Source organism: Astatotilapia calliptera, chromosome 7 (genome assembly GCF_900246225.1).
Source record: "Astatotilapia calliptera chromosome 7, fAstCal1.2, whole genome shotgun sequence".
NCBI classification, from domain to species: domain Eukaryota; kingdom Metazoa; phylum Chordata; class Actinopteri; order Cichliformes; family Cichlidae; genus Astatotilapia; species Astatotilapia calliptera.
The window spans coordinates 23,347,248-23,361,045 of NC_039308.1; the positions used below are offsets into that span (position 1 = coordinate 23,347,248).

The 13,798-nt window shown below is 39.6% G+C and overlaps 1 protein-coding gene across 1 annotated transcript; it reads right to left on the bottom strand.

Moving 5' to 3' along the window:
• Nucleotides 1-1,725: 1,725 nt before the first annotated feature.
• Nucleotides 1,726-11,034, bottom strand: ggt5b (gamma-glutamyltransferase 5b). The gene is made up of 12 exons (XM_026173905.1): nt 10,127-11,034; nt 8,060-8,187; nt 7,871-7,966; nt 7,389-7,578; nt 5,148-5,308; nt 4,850-4,996; nt 4,594-4,724; nt 3,829-4,013; nt 3,647-3,738; nt 3,449-3,558; nt 3,254-3,364; nt 1,726-3,049 (listed from the first exon to the last, which is right to left on the bottom strand). Exons 1-12 carry the CDS (start codon nt 10,297-10,299, stop codon nt 2,900-2,902), a joined length of 1,674 nt encoding a protein of 557 aa, XP_026029690.1. The 5' UTR covers nt 10,300-11,034; the 3' UTR covers nt 1,726-2,899.
• Between the last annotated feature and the right edge of the window lie 2,764 nt (nt 11,035-13,798).

Consider the following 13,798-nt stretch of genomic DNA (forward strand, 5'->3'; position numbering starts at 1 on the left):
ACTTTCATTAAACTACAATGGGCACACAAAGCAGGCTAATATCCCCATTCTGACAGTTACAGTTACATCAGAAAAAATGTCTGGCCGCTGAAATATTCCCGCTCCTGGAACAAACCTCGGACGCAGTGCTATTTTTCACAACGTTGCTCAAGGCTGGATAAAAGCCAGTGGTTTTATTTTACATAAATAAAGCCAAATGTCTCCTGCAGGGGGAAATAGGGGGAGAACTACCTGCCGAGAGGTATGATTTAATGTCTGTGTGCGCGTAGTTATTAAAGTGAGACTCATTCGCATTGCAAAATCCATGTTGATGCTCGAATTCTTTGATGTAAGCCTCAGAGAGAAGATCATTTTTCACAAAGATATCTTCCTACACATACAGGCTCTTACTGAACCTGACCTAATTTATGTTTTTTTTTGTTTTTACATATTTTAAAAGAAAAGAAGAAAAGAACAAAAATAGAAGAACTATAAAAAACGTGTAGATGACTGTACTGTGGCGAGTAAGACAGTGCTACGGTTTTTTGTTTCGTTTTTTCCACTCCAGATATTCCACGTACATTTTATGTTTTACCTGAACAGTTGGTCTTGATTGTTATATAATGTTATGATGTAATGACCTCTCGCCTGAGATTTGAGATGTGTATTTTTGACTTTTATTGCTCTCTGTTATCTGGTGTTTGGGCACTCTCTCACCTGTGAACCATTACCATCCATTGGCGGTTTTGCCAGTAGTGGCAGGAGCAGGTGTAGAGTTACAGTAATTGGGGGGAAAGTGCAATCCCACCATGTGTGCCAATATTACATTTAACATACCACAATTTTATTTGAATTCACAATTATTTTATTTTTATTATCCTGAGCTGCTACCTCCTGTGCTTACAGCTGCTCTGAGAAGAAGCTGCAAAAAATTAAAAATAAATAAAAAATCTAAAAATTTTCCTTCAGGGCCCAATTAAGCAAAGTCTCACTTCCACATATGATTAAATTCAAAGTTATGCAACTCAGACCAATTGACTAACCCTCTAGGCTAGGAAAGAAAAAAATCCCAATTCTCTGTGTATATCAGAGTCTACGTGTAGTTTTAATTTGACTCATTGCCTCGAATGGCATTGTGACAAATGCATATAATGACACAGAAACTGACATAATAAAAGCATCAAACTACTGTTAAGATAATTTGCCTCATCAAAGGACTTTGTGAGCAAAAGTGTGCTGAATCATCACAGGATTATTTAACCGCTCCGCTCTGAGAGAGAAAGACTATTTCTGCACCCTTTAAAGTGATGGCTCACTTTAAGTGGTTGTTATTTATACAAAGAGGGCAAGATCGTGGCACTAAAGTCGTGAAGTTGCAACTTATCCAGATTAACTCATTTGTCATACAACAAAAGACAGTGGTGCTTCACACGGAGTAAAATTTGCATGTTCTCATAACTCTCATCTAGAGCCTCAAAGGAGAACGGAGCAGAATCCACTTAAGAAATCATTACTAATTCATAAGTTTCTCTGCTGAAATGTATCTCATTACTGCTTTCTTTGTTCCACTGCTGCTCTGTATAAACGCACAAGGCAAAAGGGGAAAGCACCAAATAGAATTATTCCCATCATACTGTACTAACAACCAGGAATATGTGTTTAAAGAAAGAGTTTGTGGTTTAGAAGGATTTTTATTACAAACAATACAAAATATGTTCATAAAACATAAAAAACCAAAATATTCAAGGTGTGTTAAAATATATAAAGTACATTTTTGGGGGAGGCTTTTTTTTTGGATTAGGTTATTTCACATAGAGTAACACATTTAAGGTCACAGTAAAAGTTCCTTGTTGAGGAAGCTGCCAGGATGTCACTTTAAAAAGGTTATATGGCTCATCTTGAGTTAATATTTCTTACAAAGAATTACATGTTTCAATAACTGATTTAGCAGACACACTCAGTGCACATTTCTCCAACAGTGCATGAAATCAAATACGAGCACCTTTGTGGCTGGAGTGATCATTTGTGTATCCGTTGGTCAGATATTAACATTTCAGTTTAGCTCCCTACTCTTGCTGAGCACACGTAGGCAAAACTAAAAGTAGCTGTGACGAGGCAGGCGGCCCGCGCGGTCGACCAAAAGCAGTTTTCAAACAGTCAGTGTGGCCGGCTGAATTTTGTGACATTGGTTTTTGACAAACCAATAAAAGTCATCGTCCTCTTTGACTACTGTCATCAAGGCTAGTGCCATAAAAACGAACAAGTGCGTATGTACTTAAGACGGAGCATTTCAAACATTCACAACACTTCAGAGACCGCTTTCCTAGCTGAACATTGTCCTGAACTTTCTGTAGCTGTGCATGCTCCCGGTACACACAGCGACTGTATTTTCTTATCTCATTGTTTTTATGGGAATTCTCAATGACTGCATAAAAAAAGAAACATACAGAAACTTGTCAACGCCCGCTGAAGGTAGAAAGGTTGACACATGGATGAAAGCAAAGTTCACTGGAAACGGTGTGTCACATATATTACATCATCTCAGGGCACTTTCCTGCAATAGCTCAATGGTGCTCGACTGGAAACAAACTCCACCTGTGTGTGCCTATTTCCTAATATCTACATAGATGTAGTTGATGAATAGAAATTTAAACACCCTTATATTTATATATTTAGTGCAGATTTCACCTCAACATAAATTGGGTTTCTATAGCCTGGAGTGATTGGATTTGAAGCAATTATAAATTGGAGTTATCCTCTAAGGTGAGTAGTTTCCTGATTGGTCCAGTTGGATGGAGCCACAGCACCTTTTGTTCACCTTTTATTTGTCAGTGTTTCCGCACATATGGTTACTTTTAATGCTGAAGGGTCAGTTAGTCTAAAGGGCAGAGATAAGTGGAAAGGTCACGCATCCTTGTGGTCAGTATCCAGCTGACATTCCCATCTTCCTGCTGTCAGACACAGCAGCAATGCAGTTGTTCTCCTTTTCCACAGCATTGACCACATTGAGAAAGTATTGCCAGTTCCCGGTTTTGTGTTTAAGCTGTTCCTTTAAGCTTTTTGACACAGACTGAGGGTACACAACACACACACAGACAAAACATTAATACTACTTATCCTTAAGAGATTACAGAAAAATTAAATCTGCCTTTGTAGGATTATGGACCGCTAATCTTCTTCAGAATCCATTATTACAGATGATTTTTTTCTGATAGACAGTCTAGTGAATTTGAATATCATTAATGGATAGCAAGGATAAAGGGAAGTACTTCACCTCATCAAAACCAGGTTCAAAATTTACGTCGTTCTTTGAGTCGATGAAGATTATGCGCTCAGTAATGGCATCTTTCAAGCTCATCCCCAGCCACTGGTGATTTATTATAGACTGCAAGGATAAAAGAACTGTGAGTAAACAAACAAAGAAGTATACAAACAAGGAAACAAATAGAGTTTTTAATTATTGAATTACCAAGGCCATTGCCGGCGTAATCAGGCTTCCTCCCGATCCACCAATTATAAGAAGACCTCCAGACTTTGACTCCAGTATCACTGGACTCATTGAGGATGGAGGTCGTTCGCCTACGTAAAAATAAAACATCAGATGGAAATCAGACTCGGTGATGAGATCGTGAAACGTCTGTAATTTAGTTGTCGTATATAACTTCACCTGCCCTCAGTGTGTCTGCTCTCCCGCAAAAGTCAGCCAGCTCATTGTTGAGGATGATGCCTGTACGTGGAGAGTAAATCATTCCTCCAAATCTACAGAACAAAGGGTACTCAGTCAGCTGAGGGGATGATGGGTACACCCAACATTAGTATGTTTCCTATAACACAACTCTTCCTGCTCACACTTGGTTTATGGTGCTTGTGGCAGAGACGGCCAGGCCATCTTCATCCAGGACAGACACGTGTGTCGTCCCAATGTGATCTGAAGAAGGTGCGACGTTGTAGTAAGAGTTGTCATGGGTCATGTTTGAAGAAATCATCTTCCTGATGCGATCAATGAAGGTGGGATCAATCAAGTGCTCTGCACACTAAAAGGAGAGCATCATTAAACATTTCCAAGATATCCCAGATATTACTGGTTTGAGATGTAGAAACCCCATCCTAAAAGTTGGGATGCTTTATAAAATGTTTCGAAAGACACATTGAAAGTGTCATAAACCCACATTTTGTTCACAGCAGAACACATGTCAAATGTTTAAAGTGAGAAAATCTACTATTATTAAAAAAAGAAAGAGGTAATTTAGAAATTGATGTCAGCAACACGTCTCAAAAACGTTGAGAGAGGGCCGTGTTTACCACTTCTTCTTTTATCAACAGTCTGCAAACATCTGGAACTGAGGAGACCAGCTGCTGGGCTCCTCAGTTCATCTGTACCTTCTGTAGATGGATTGTTTTCATTTCCATCAATCAATGCAAAGTCCCTTCATTCTTAACATATTATAGATATTCATCTTGAGTTTTTTGAGCAGTGAATATAAATAATATAATAAAATATAAAATACATGAAACAATACATAATATATACCTAGACTTTAGAATTCAATTTCTTGCCCTTGTATTAAAAATGTCCCCAGTTCCAATAAGAAAAAAGATATTTCAGATCCCAACCTTGCCGTTATTAAACTTTGGATCACAAATGCTCTTCTTCTGTCCATTAGCAAATTTAACTGCCTCTATAAAATGATGGTACATCTCAATCTTCTTGTCACCAACCAGAGAGTTTGGCGTCAGCGAGAACCCTGCAGAAAAGACAGTGATAATGTTTTTAAGCTTTTGTGAGCTAAGAACTGTTTAACTGTTTCTTTAAATTGAAATTTCATCCAGCTGTTACAGCGGAAAAAGAAAATCACACAAAACACGACACCTTCCATGAGTTTGAGAATGAAGGCAAGCAGGGCGCCTCCAGCAGGGGGTGGAGGGATGTAGAGTTTAGCATCTCCCAAAGGAACAGTCCAAGCATCTTGGACCTGCACCTGGAATGACCTCAAATCCTCTATAGTCAAGGTCCCACCTGAGACAGACACACAGAACGTATATAACAAACTTTGCCCTAAATTAGATTAAATTTTTTTCATAACACTGAGTAAAAGTCATTTTTCCATTCCATTTAATTCCTTTTCAAACACAAACCCTCAGGCTGCTAATGCTGACATTGCACCAACCTGCAGCTGTTATGTCTTGGATTAAGTCATGCCCTATCTTGCCAGTGTAGAAATCCTCTGCTCCTTTCTCTGCAATGGTTTCCATGGTTTCTGCAAGTTTGGAAAACTTTACGATTTCGCCTGTGCTCAGAACAGTTTTGTTCTTGTGGCAAAAAATTTCACTGTAAAAAAGAAAAGAAAACACAAACTAAGCAAAAAGGAGAGCAGAGAAAAAGAGACAGAGAGCTGTCAAAACCAAAAACTGATGAAGGGTCAAAGCACTACACCCCGTGCATCCTAACAACATTGCACAGCTAAACCACTTCTGCAAAGAAGAATGGATCGAGATCGCCCTGTGTGGGATCTGCAGCTATTAGAAATCTTTGCTTTAGGACTAAGTAACTCTTTTTCTACTTCTTATTTATTACCTAATCCTACCAGGATTATAAATGTTCAGATATAAAGATGGAAATTTTAAAAAAATTACTTCTTAGTCCACTGAGATGAAGTGCTTGTTTAAACTTGTGACAAAAATGGAGACCATCTAATTTTTGGGCAGACAGAGAAGACGGTTTGTTAGACTCACTGCAGTATAAACTGAAGCCAGGTTGATTAGTGGCACGCTGCATTGATTGAATAGGAAATTAACACAGCGCAGTCACAGTTCAGGGAAATATTCTTCAGTGGAACTGATAGCTGACAGTTTATCAAGTCCCTTTTAGTTATTTTTCTTGTGCTCTTAGGTCTCAGAAAATTCAGAATATTAAACTAAATAAAAAAAACAACAATCCAAGCACAACAGAGGAGCCAGGAAGTTGAGGGAGATTCAGACAAGACCAGACAAAAACTCACTAAATACATAACACGGAATATGGGATTGAAACAAAATTACAGAAACCACACTTTAACTTTAAACAGGAAGTAAACTGAAGGACACAGCACAAAGCTGATAATTAAAAGAAAACAAAAACAAAACTGGATCATAAAGTCGGTGGCTCTGTTTGGAAGAACTGATTGCACTTTGGCATTAGAAGCAGCCATTTTCATTCTTGCACCCAAAATGTCCTTTTCACTGGTCTTGATTAGAAAAACATTTTCAGTTTAAAAGCTGATTAGACGAGGCATTTCTAACTCTGAAAAGAGAGCTCCAGAAAAATGGCTAATCACCATATTTGTTACCACATTAGATCTTGAATGCATTAGGAATGCAACATGCTGATCAAATGGCGCTGACGTGAATGCCCTGAAAGCACTGCTGAGGCAGCATATATCACTGAGACCCAAATCAAAAGAAACTCTGGATAAACAAGACTCGTCATTGACCCTAGAGCCGAGTGTGTGCCTCAACCACCCACACGCACAAAATTGTACTCAATCCATCAACCCTCTTACAGATTGAGACACTGACAAACACAAAGATAATCATTCCCTTTCAGCAAACACACCTTTTTAAATGACTGACTCAGCTAAAATCTACCCCGAGGGCAGTGAGTCGAAGCAGGTTTGCCTCTGATCATCTAAGCAGTGCTCCATAATTTTACCTATTAGTTTAAAAGCTTTCTGAGATTACCTTACAGTAGAATTGGGTCACTTGGTGTTTACTACAATTTTTTTTTTTATCTTCAATCTCACAGGAATCCAGATTTGCACCTGACAGTGATGCACTTTTTAAAGATCCAAGTGCAATAGGTTTTCTAATCACCACTTATTTTCCTCTGATTCCCTTCGCTATCGTAAACATTAAAAAACTCTGTTTGTGCACACACTTTTGGCCCGGCATCCAAAAAGGAAATGCAATCTTTCAGGTATTCCCCATGATACCTGAGTCCTGGCTGCGTCTCACAAACATTTTTTGGATGAAGGTTAATGCTACCTTTGTCTCTGAGCTGGTAAATCCTGGTCCTGAGTCACGTTAAGAAAAACAATGTGCACTCTTATGTCATTAAAAATAACAATGCTTCACTGAGAACAATGAGCGTGGTGCCTGGCCTAAACTATTACGCAATGTGTAAAGTTAAATTCTCTTTGAGATGTTACATAAAACTATCACAAAATTAGTATAACCAGGGATTTACAGGAGAGGCCTTCGCTCCAGGATTTCTGCAGTGACAGCTGCATGAAATAGGCTCCAGCTAGGATTACAAATGCTTTTAGTTCATTGGTGCCATCAAACATGTGATTTAAAACACAATTTTTTCTTTGCAAGCATTATTAATAAAAAAAAATATCTTAAGTCACAGAGGAGTAATTGAAAAGCTGTACCAGAGAGACGATGTTTGTATGTTTCTTTTCACAAAGGACACGATTTTTCCCAGATAGGGTGACAGAGGGATGCCCTCCCTAGCCAGTTTAATTGTTGGTTCAAAAAGCCTGGCCCAGGGCAGCTTCCCGTACTGTTCGTGAATTGCCTCATAGCCTCGCAGCTCTCCGGGAACGCCGACCCACTGGCTGCCTTCAATGTAAAAATGAGAAAAGTAGTGCAGGTAAATTAGACTAATGGTGGAAAACTGTTTGCAAAATATGACAAAATGTTAATTGATAAGGAAGATCTAACCTTACCAGCACAACTAGAGCACTAACAACTTAAGCTACAATCACTGTATAAACAATACACAGTGATACTAAGTACATAAGTGGATAAAAACGGCATCTTTTAAAATTAAATAAATGAATTTCTGTAAAGTGAGAAACCACAAGGACAAAATCTGTAACTGGATATTGATAAGTGCTGTAAATCTACCTACCTGTGGAAAAACTGAAGAAAGTGGGACACTCCTTTAACAGGTTCTGTCTGAATGACTGTGGGACAGTTTCTCTGAAGTTGTAGACTTTAATGTTGCCTTAAAATAGATGAGAAATCCAATTGGTTGGTCTAATCAATCACTGCTGTGGAGAAATACAATTTACGAAACACGTATCAGTAGAGGACTTACCTTTCTTATCTCTTATAGTTATTATAGAGCCCCCTCCAATCCCCATGCTCTGAGGATTGACCACAGATGTGCACAGAAGAGCTGCAATGGCGCCATCTACTGCTGATCCACCCTGCTGAAGCATATTCCTGGAAGAGGGTTTAATTTTATTTATGGGAAATGTGTAAACACTCATTGCACACGCTCCGACTTACACGTGGCTTTAATTATTGAACCTGGTGTTTGAGTACTTGAAGATGCCACAGTACGGTGACGGCTGCCAGTGGGCATGTTCAAACCACATCCTGCTGTTTGAGGTTGACCTCAGGTGACATACCAGGAAGTCGCTGACCATAGTGGTGTTCTTTCTTTTCTTTCTCTTCTTTTTTTTATTTGACTCATAAGGTAACCTGGCTCTAAAAAAAGAAATGTAACTCACATTTCTCACTCGGATTATCTAAGTTAGCTGTGACATAAACAACTTAATCCTGACTGGACCGTATTTGAATAGCCCTGAATGGGCCCTTTCACCAGTAGCCTGGCGTGGGATCAAGTGTAGTCACTGAGCTACAAGAGGAAGCACTGTTGGGAATGTTTTGCTTCTAATGGTCAGTGAATAAGGTCTGACCGAATGAGTGATTATCTTACAAATCTGTGAGCATAAGTAACACAGAGCAGGCAACCAAAGGAGCTTTACAATGAAAAATGAGTTGGGAAAAATTGGGGATGTTCACGGGGTGGGGGAGCTGAAAGAATTTTGGAGGTTTGAAAACTCAAACTGAAACTTGATAGCTCATCTGTCCGCAGTGAGTGTTGGTGCACACACAGACATATAAAGAGCTCTATTTGCTGCCCATCTACTGTAGAAGAACAAGGTCAGTATGATTAAACAACAAAAAGCTGATGTGTTTCAGGTTTCTTTGATTACTTGAAGTTGTGTCCTGTTGGCACAGTGCCCGATGGTTTTACCTGCCTGAACAAATTTAGTGTGTTGGCTTTGAAGTGGGAAATGAACCCTCTTTAAACTTTGGCAGAGAACAGACAGAGATATATCTATCTGCAGGAAGCAGGAAAGGGTATGCTCACATCTAGTCGGGTGGGAGGGGGGGGACAATAAAATAATCTGCTGAGCTTTATTTGCAGTTACTGTGTTGATTGATTAATGGCTTGCTCACTGCAGAACAAATAACTCAACCACAGAGTGCATTAGAGAAACAGCTCAGACCTTCACTGCCCAGTCAGAAAAGCTAATATCAGTTACTGAGTTTTTCTTTTACAGTTACAAGCACAAGTACTGAGGTACAGTGTGCTGCATGCTTACTGATCTGCAGGTCTTATCTCTGTTCTTCACTGCCTATTAAATCTCTTAAACAGCTTATCACATTGCTCAGTTCAGCTTTTTTCTTTAGAGTTGGAAGGTCCAGTCTAATAGTTCTGTCAAACAGTATTGTGAATTGTTGCCATGCAGCACTGGGTAAGCGCTACAGGTCAGTTAATTTGTGAAGCACCCTGAGGGTAGAAAGTTGCAGTGGTATGCATTGTTTGAGCTTCTGACTGTGAGGCTGGAGTTGTTTTGCTGCTACTAGTGAGTAGTTTTGGTTTGGCGATAGAGGTGTTTTTCTTCTGTTTAACCATCTCCTCCAAGTTGTACAGTCTATTTTTTAAAATTTTTATTTATTTATTTATTTTCTTTACTGTTGGCTGACAGATTGCTGAGTGGGACAAGGTGCACACTGGCTCCTCATGGAGTGCCAGCTGGGTTCAGAAGGAAGCATGCACAGTCTTACTGAATATAACATGAACGAAAGCATGCTTAAAATGAAAATACTGTATCTAAGATCTATAAACACACACACACACACACACACACACACACACACACACACACACACACACACACACACACACACACACACACACACACACACACACACACACACACACACACTAAAATCATAATTAAAAACCTCCTTACTATTTCTAAAAAGAATTAGTATAAAAGACAAAATCCAGTCGAATTCAATACTTTCTTTTTCTTCCAGCTTTAGCTTTCCACTATAGAGAGGACTTTAATAGACAAAAACGTACCTGCCAATCTCCGAGCAAATCTGAGAGTCTGCGGCCACCGCCGCTTGCTTGAAGCTGCCGCTGGAACATCTTACGCCCAGAAACGAGGTGAAGCACAGGCACAAGAGCGTAACGATGCAAATAAAACCGATCAAAATAAAGCACCACAGCACCCAGGGCTTATATTTGGCCATTTTGACTTTCTGAGGGGAAAACCTTGCGCCGAAGGAACTTGTTCTTGCTGCCACTAAGTGTGCGCGAGGTCTGTCCAATGATCCAGACGTGGATTACCTCCCTCCCTGCCTCCACCAGCCTCTTTTAAGAAATGGCTAAACTGAAACTGAAGATAGGACCGGATGAGTAGTACAATGACTACAGCATGCCACTAAACCTTAATTGTCCTTCTTATATCATGTTAAAATCTCACGAGGGACTTAGCTGTGATTTCCAGGGTGATTTCCATTCGACTCATTGACGTCAATGTCGATAAATGATCTAAAGATGCGACGTTAAAAATAAATTTGTACCCTCTCACTCTCTAAAGCATCCCACCCTGACCCTCAGTGTGTGAAAAACTAGTTTCCTGCTGTCAGACATCCACCACACTGTCTGATGTGAACTCTGTGTCAGCGACCCAGCTGTGACACTGGGGTATTTAAAGAGAGATATCGCAGATGCTGAACTCATCTGCATTAAGACCACAGCAGGCTCCCACTTGTTATTTTAATTGCGCCATCGTAACTGACCTCTGGATGGTAAGACATTGTAAGACAAATTAAACAGCAACACAGAACAACTCCGTGCGTAAAACCTGTAATGGTTTTACGCAAGAGGAGTCTACAAGAAAAAGTGAACCGAGGGGCGCACAGACTGTGAGACAGGAAATAGGACACATAGATTAATAAGAAAAATAGATTAGTAAGAAAAACCCTGCACCAAAAAACACACAAAACCCCCCAAAACAAAACAAAAACCAACCAACCAAACAAATAAACAAAACCACAACAACAACAAAACAAAACAAGGATGACTTTCAAGGAGTCCACAGCATTCAGATTAGTAAAACTCTAACACCTATTTATCAGATTACATGTTAGGTAAACAGTTTATTCATAGTTTACTTTCTCATGACGTCATTTCCTCCACCTTATCTATCAGTTCGTTTAGAGAAGGCTCATCATGAGAGACGTTACGAAAGCTCTCTCAGTTGTTTACAGAGTTTAAAAGACGTATAAACATTTTTTTTAAATAAAAAAAATAATCACTGGGAATCTGTTCTTGTTTTCATTTTCATTGCTCAAACATTAGATAGTTTTCGATATTTTATTGTCTTTTTATTGATTTCATTTTATTATAGGTGTCTGCAATAGTTCTCATGTAAAGGTGGGAAGTAAGTACAAATACTTCATTACTCTGTAATGCTTTAGAATTTTCAGGTTTCTGTACTTACATATTTATTCTTCAAACAACCTTTTGCCCTGGCTCCCTACGTCTTTACACAAATATGTGGACTTTCGACTTTTCAAAATATATCTTTGTTTTATTATTGCATTAATATAGCACAAAGTTCAGTTACCTTTGTATAAAAATGGAGAGTAGAATTTTACTTCAAAGAGAGCTAGTTTTTAGTTACTTAGTTTGAGTATATTTCAGAGTCTGTACTTTTTCACTTTCACTTGAGTAAAGTGGAGTCAGTACTTCAAGATTTACTGGAGTACTTTTTTTAAACACAGGTGTTAGGTTTATATTGTTGATTGTCATCTGGTTAAGTATAAGAGCCCTTTGTTTAGGTGGACCGCGGCGCTCCTAGCACCAGCTTTGGGGAGTCGCCCCCCCCCCCCCCCACACACACACACACACATACCTACACTATGCACAGACTGGTACTCTTTGAGATGCCATATGTTAATGAACTTATTCATATTCATGTAAACTCAATAAAGAGCAGTGTTACGAGGGAGCAGATCGACTGGGGTGAGCGACAGGAACATGCTTGTCACAGTTCTCTTCCTCGTGCACGAGTAATAGAAATAACTTTGATGACTTGCATCTTGCTTTTGCTGTTGTAGTAGGATTGTTTTGTTCCAGCGAAGGGTTGTGCTAGACGGACCCATCAACAGGTATCTGTATTTCTACTTAAGTAAAGAAAGTCTGTACTTTAACTTCAAATAAATACAATAAAAGTCAAAAACAAACCCAAAAAGAAAGGAAAAAACAAACAAACAAAAAGATCAATGCACAGAGCAAAACTGGTGGTCTGACAGTGTGTTGGAGTCCACTAAAAACACCTCCACCTGGTGACACTGGCATGGGCATGGTTGATTGATTTGAGCCTGAGGTCGAGGGCTGGAGCAGAGATAGAGAAAGACAGTCACACAGAGAGAGAGAAGGAATCCAGTCAGAAAGTAAGAGACAGAAAGTGGGAGGAGAGAAGACGGAGAGTTCTGAGTGCTGATGTCTGCAGCATGATTGCAGCCTTCTTCTTAATGGCCATGTTCCACTGACGTAAGATGGTCCAGATACAATAATCTTTTATTTGGTGAATGTGTTAAAGAGTTATACATTACTGAAGGAAGGGAGGCTCAAGGGTCGCTAGAGCAGACAGAACTACAAAAAGAAGAAGACAGGATTGATCTCCAGGTTGGGAAGCTCTGCTCTCACACCATCACACCTGTCTCCAACTCCTGCAAGCAGTCACAACAGCTACAGTGAGAGAGAAGTGAGCTCTGCAGTGAGAGCCAATCCAGTCTGGGAATCAGTGATTCATGGTGAGTCACCAGCAGGCTTGCTGACTTCAACACTAAAACCTTTAATTATGTATGGAAAATAATATGCACTGTCCCCAAGCCTGTCCACATCAATTTCCAGTAAATGTCCACTTACAAGTTTTTCAAATTATTTGCAGAGGTAGGTGAAAAAACACATTTATACATTTCACAAGTGTCCAACACTAATACTGTCCTTGATTTCCACTTTTTACCAATAGATGTCTTTAAAACATTTAAACTGATATGTCAGGACAAATCCACATACACCATATTGCCAAAAATATTCACTCATCCATCCAAATGATTGAGTTCAGGTGTTCCAATCAATTCGACTGACGCAGGGGCGTGGAATGAAGTGCATAGGCATGCAGACTGCTTCTACAAATGGTTGAGAAAGAATGGGTCGCTCTCAGGAATTCCAGCGTAATCCCATGATAGGATGCCAGCCATGCAACAAGTCATGAAATTTCCTTTTTACTTAATATTTTTATATTAGTTTTTTGTGGTATTGTAACACAGTGGATGTGATTGGGAACAATAGCAACTGTGTGGGAGGGTATGGCATGTAAAATCACAGTCAGCAGGTGTTGAGGCACATAATATGCACAGGTCCAACTTTCTGCAGAGTCAATTGCTACAAACATCCAAACTTTATGTGGCCGTCAGATCAGCTCAAGAATAGTTTGTGGAGAGCTTCATGAAACAGGTTTCCATGATGAGCAGCTGCATACAAGCCTTATGTAATGCAAAGTGTTGGATGCAATGGTGTAAACCATCCTACCACTGGACTCTAGAGAAGTTGAGATGTGTTCTCTGCAGCAATGAATCAAGCTTCTCTGTCCTGCAATCAAATGGATGAGCCTGGCAGTTGCTGGGTGAACACTAATTGTCTGGCTGCCGTGTGCCAAGTGTCAAGTTTGGTGGA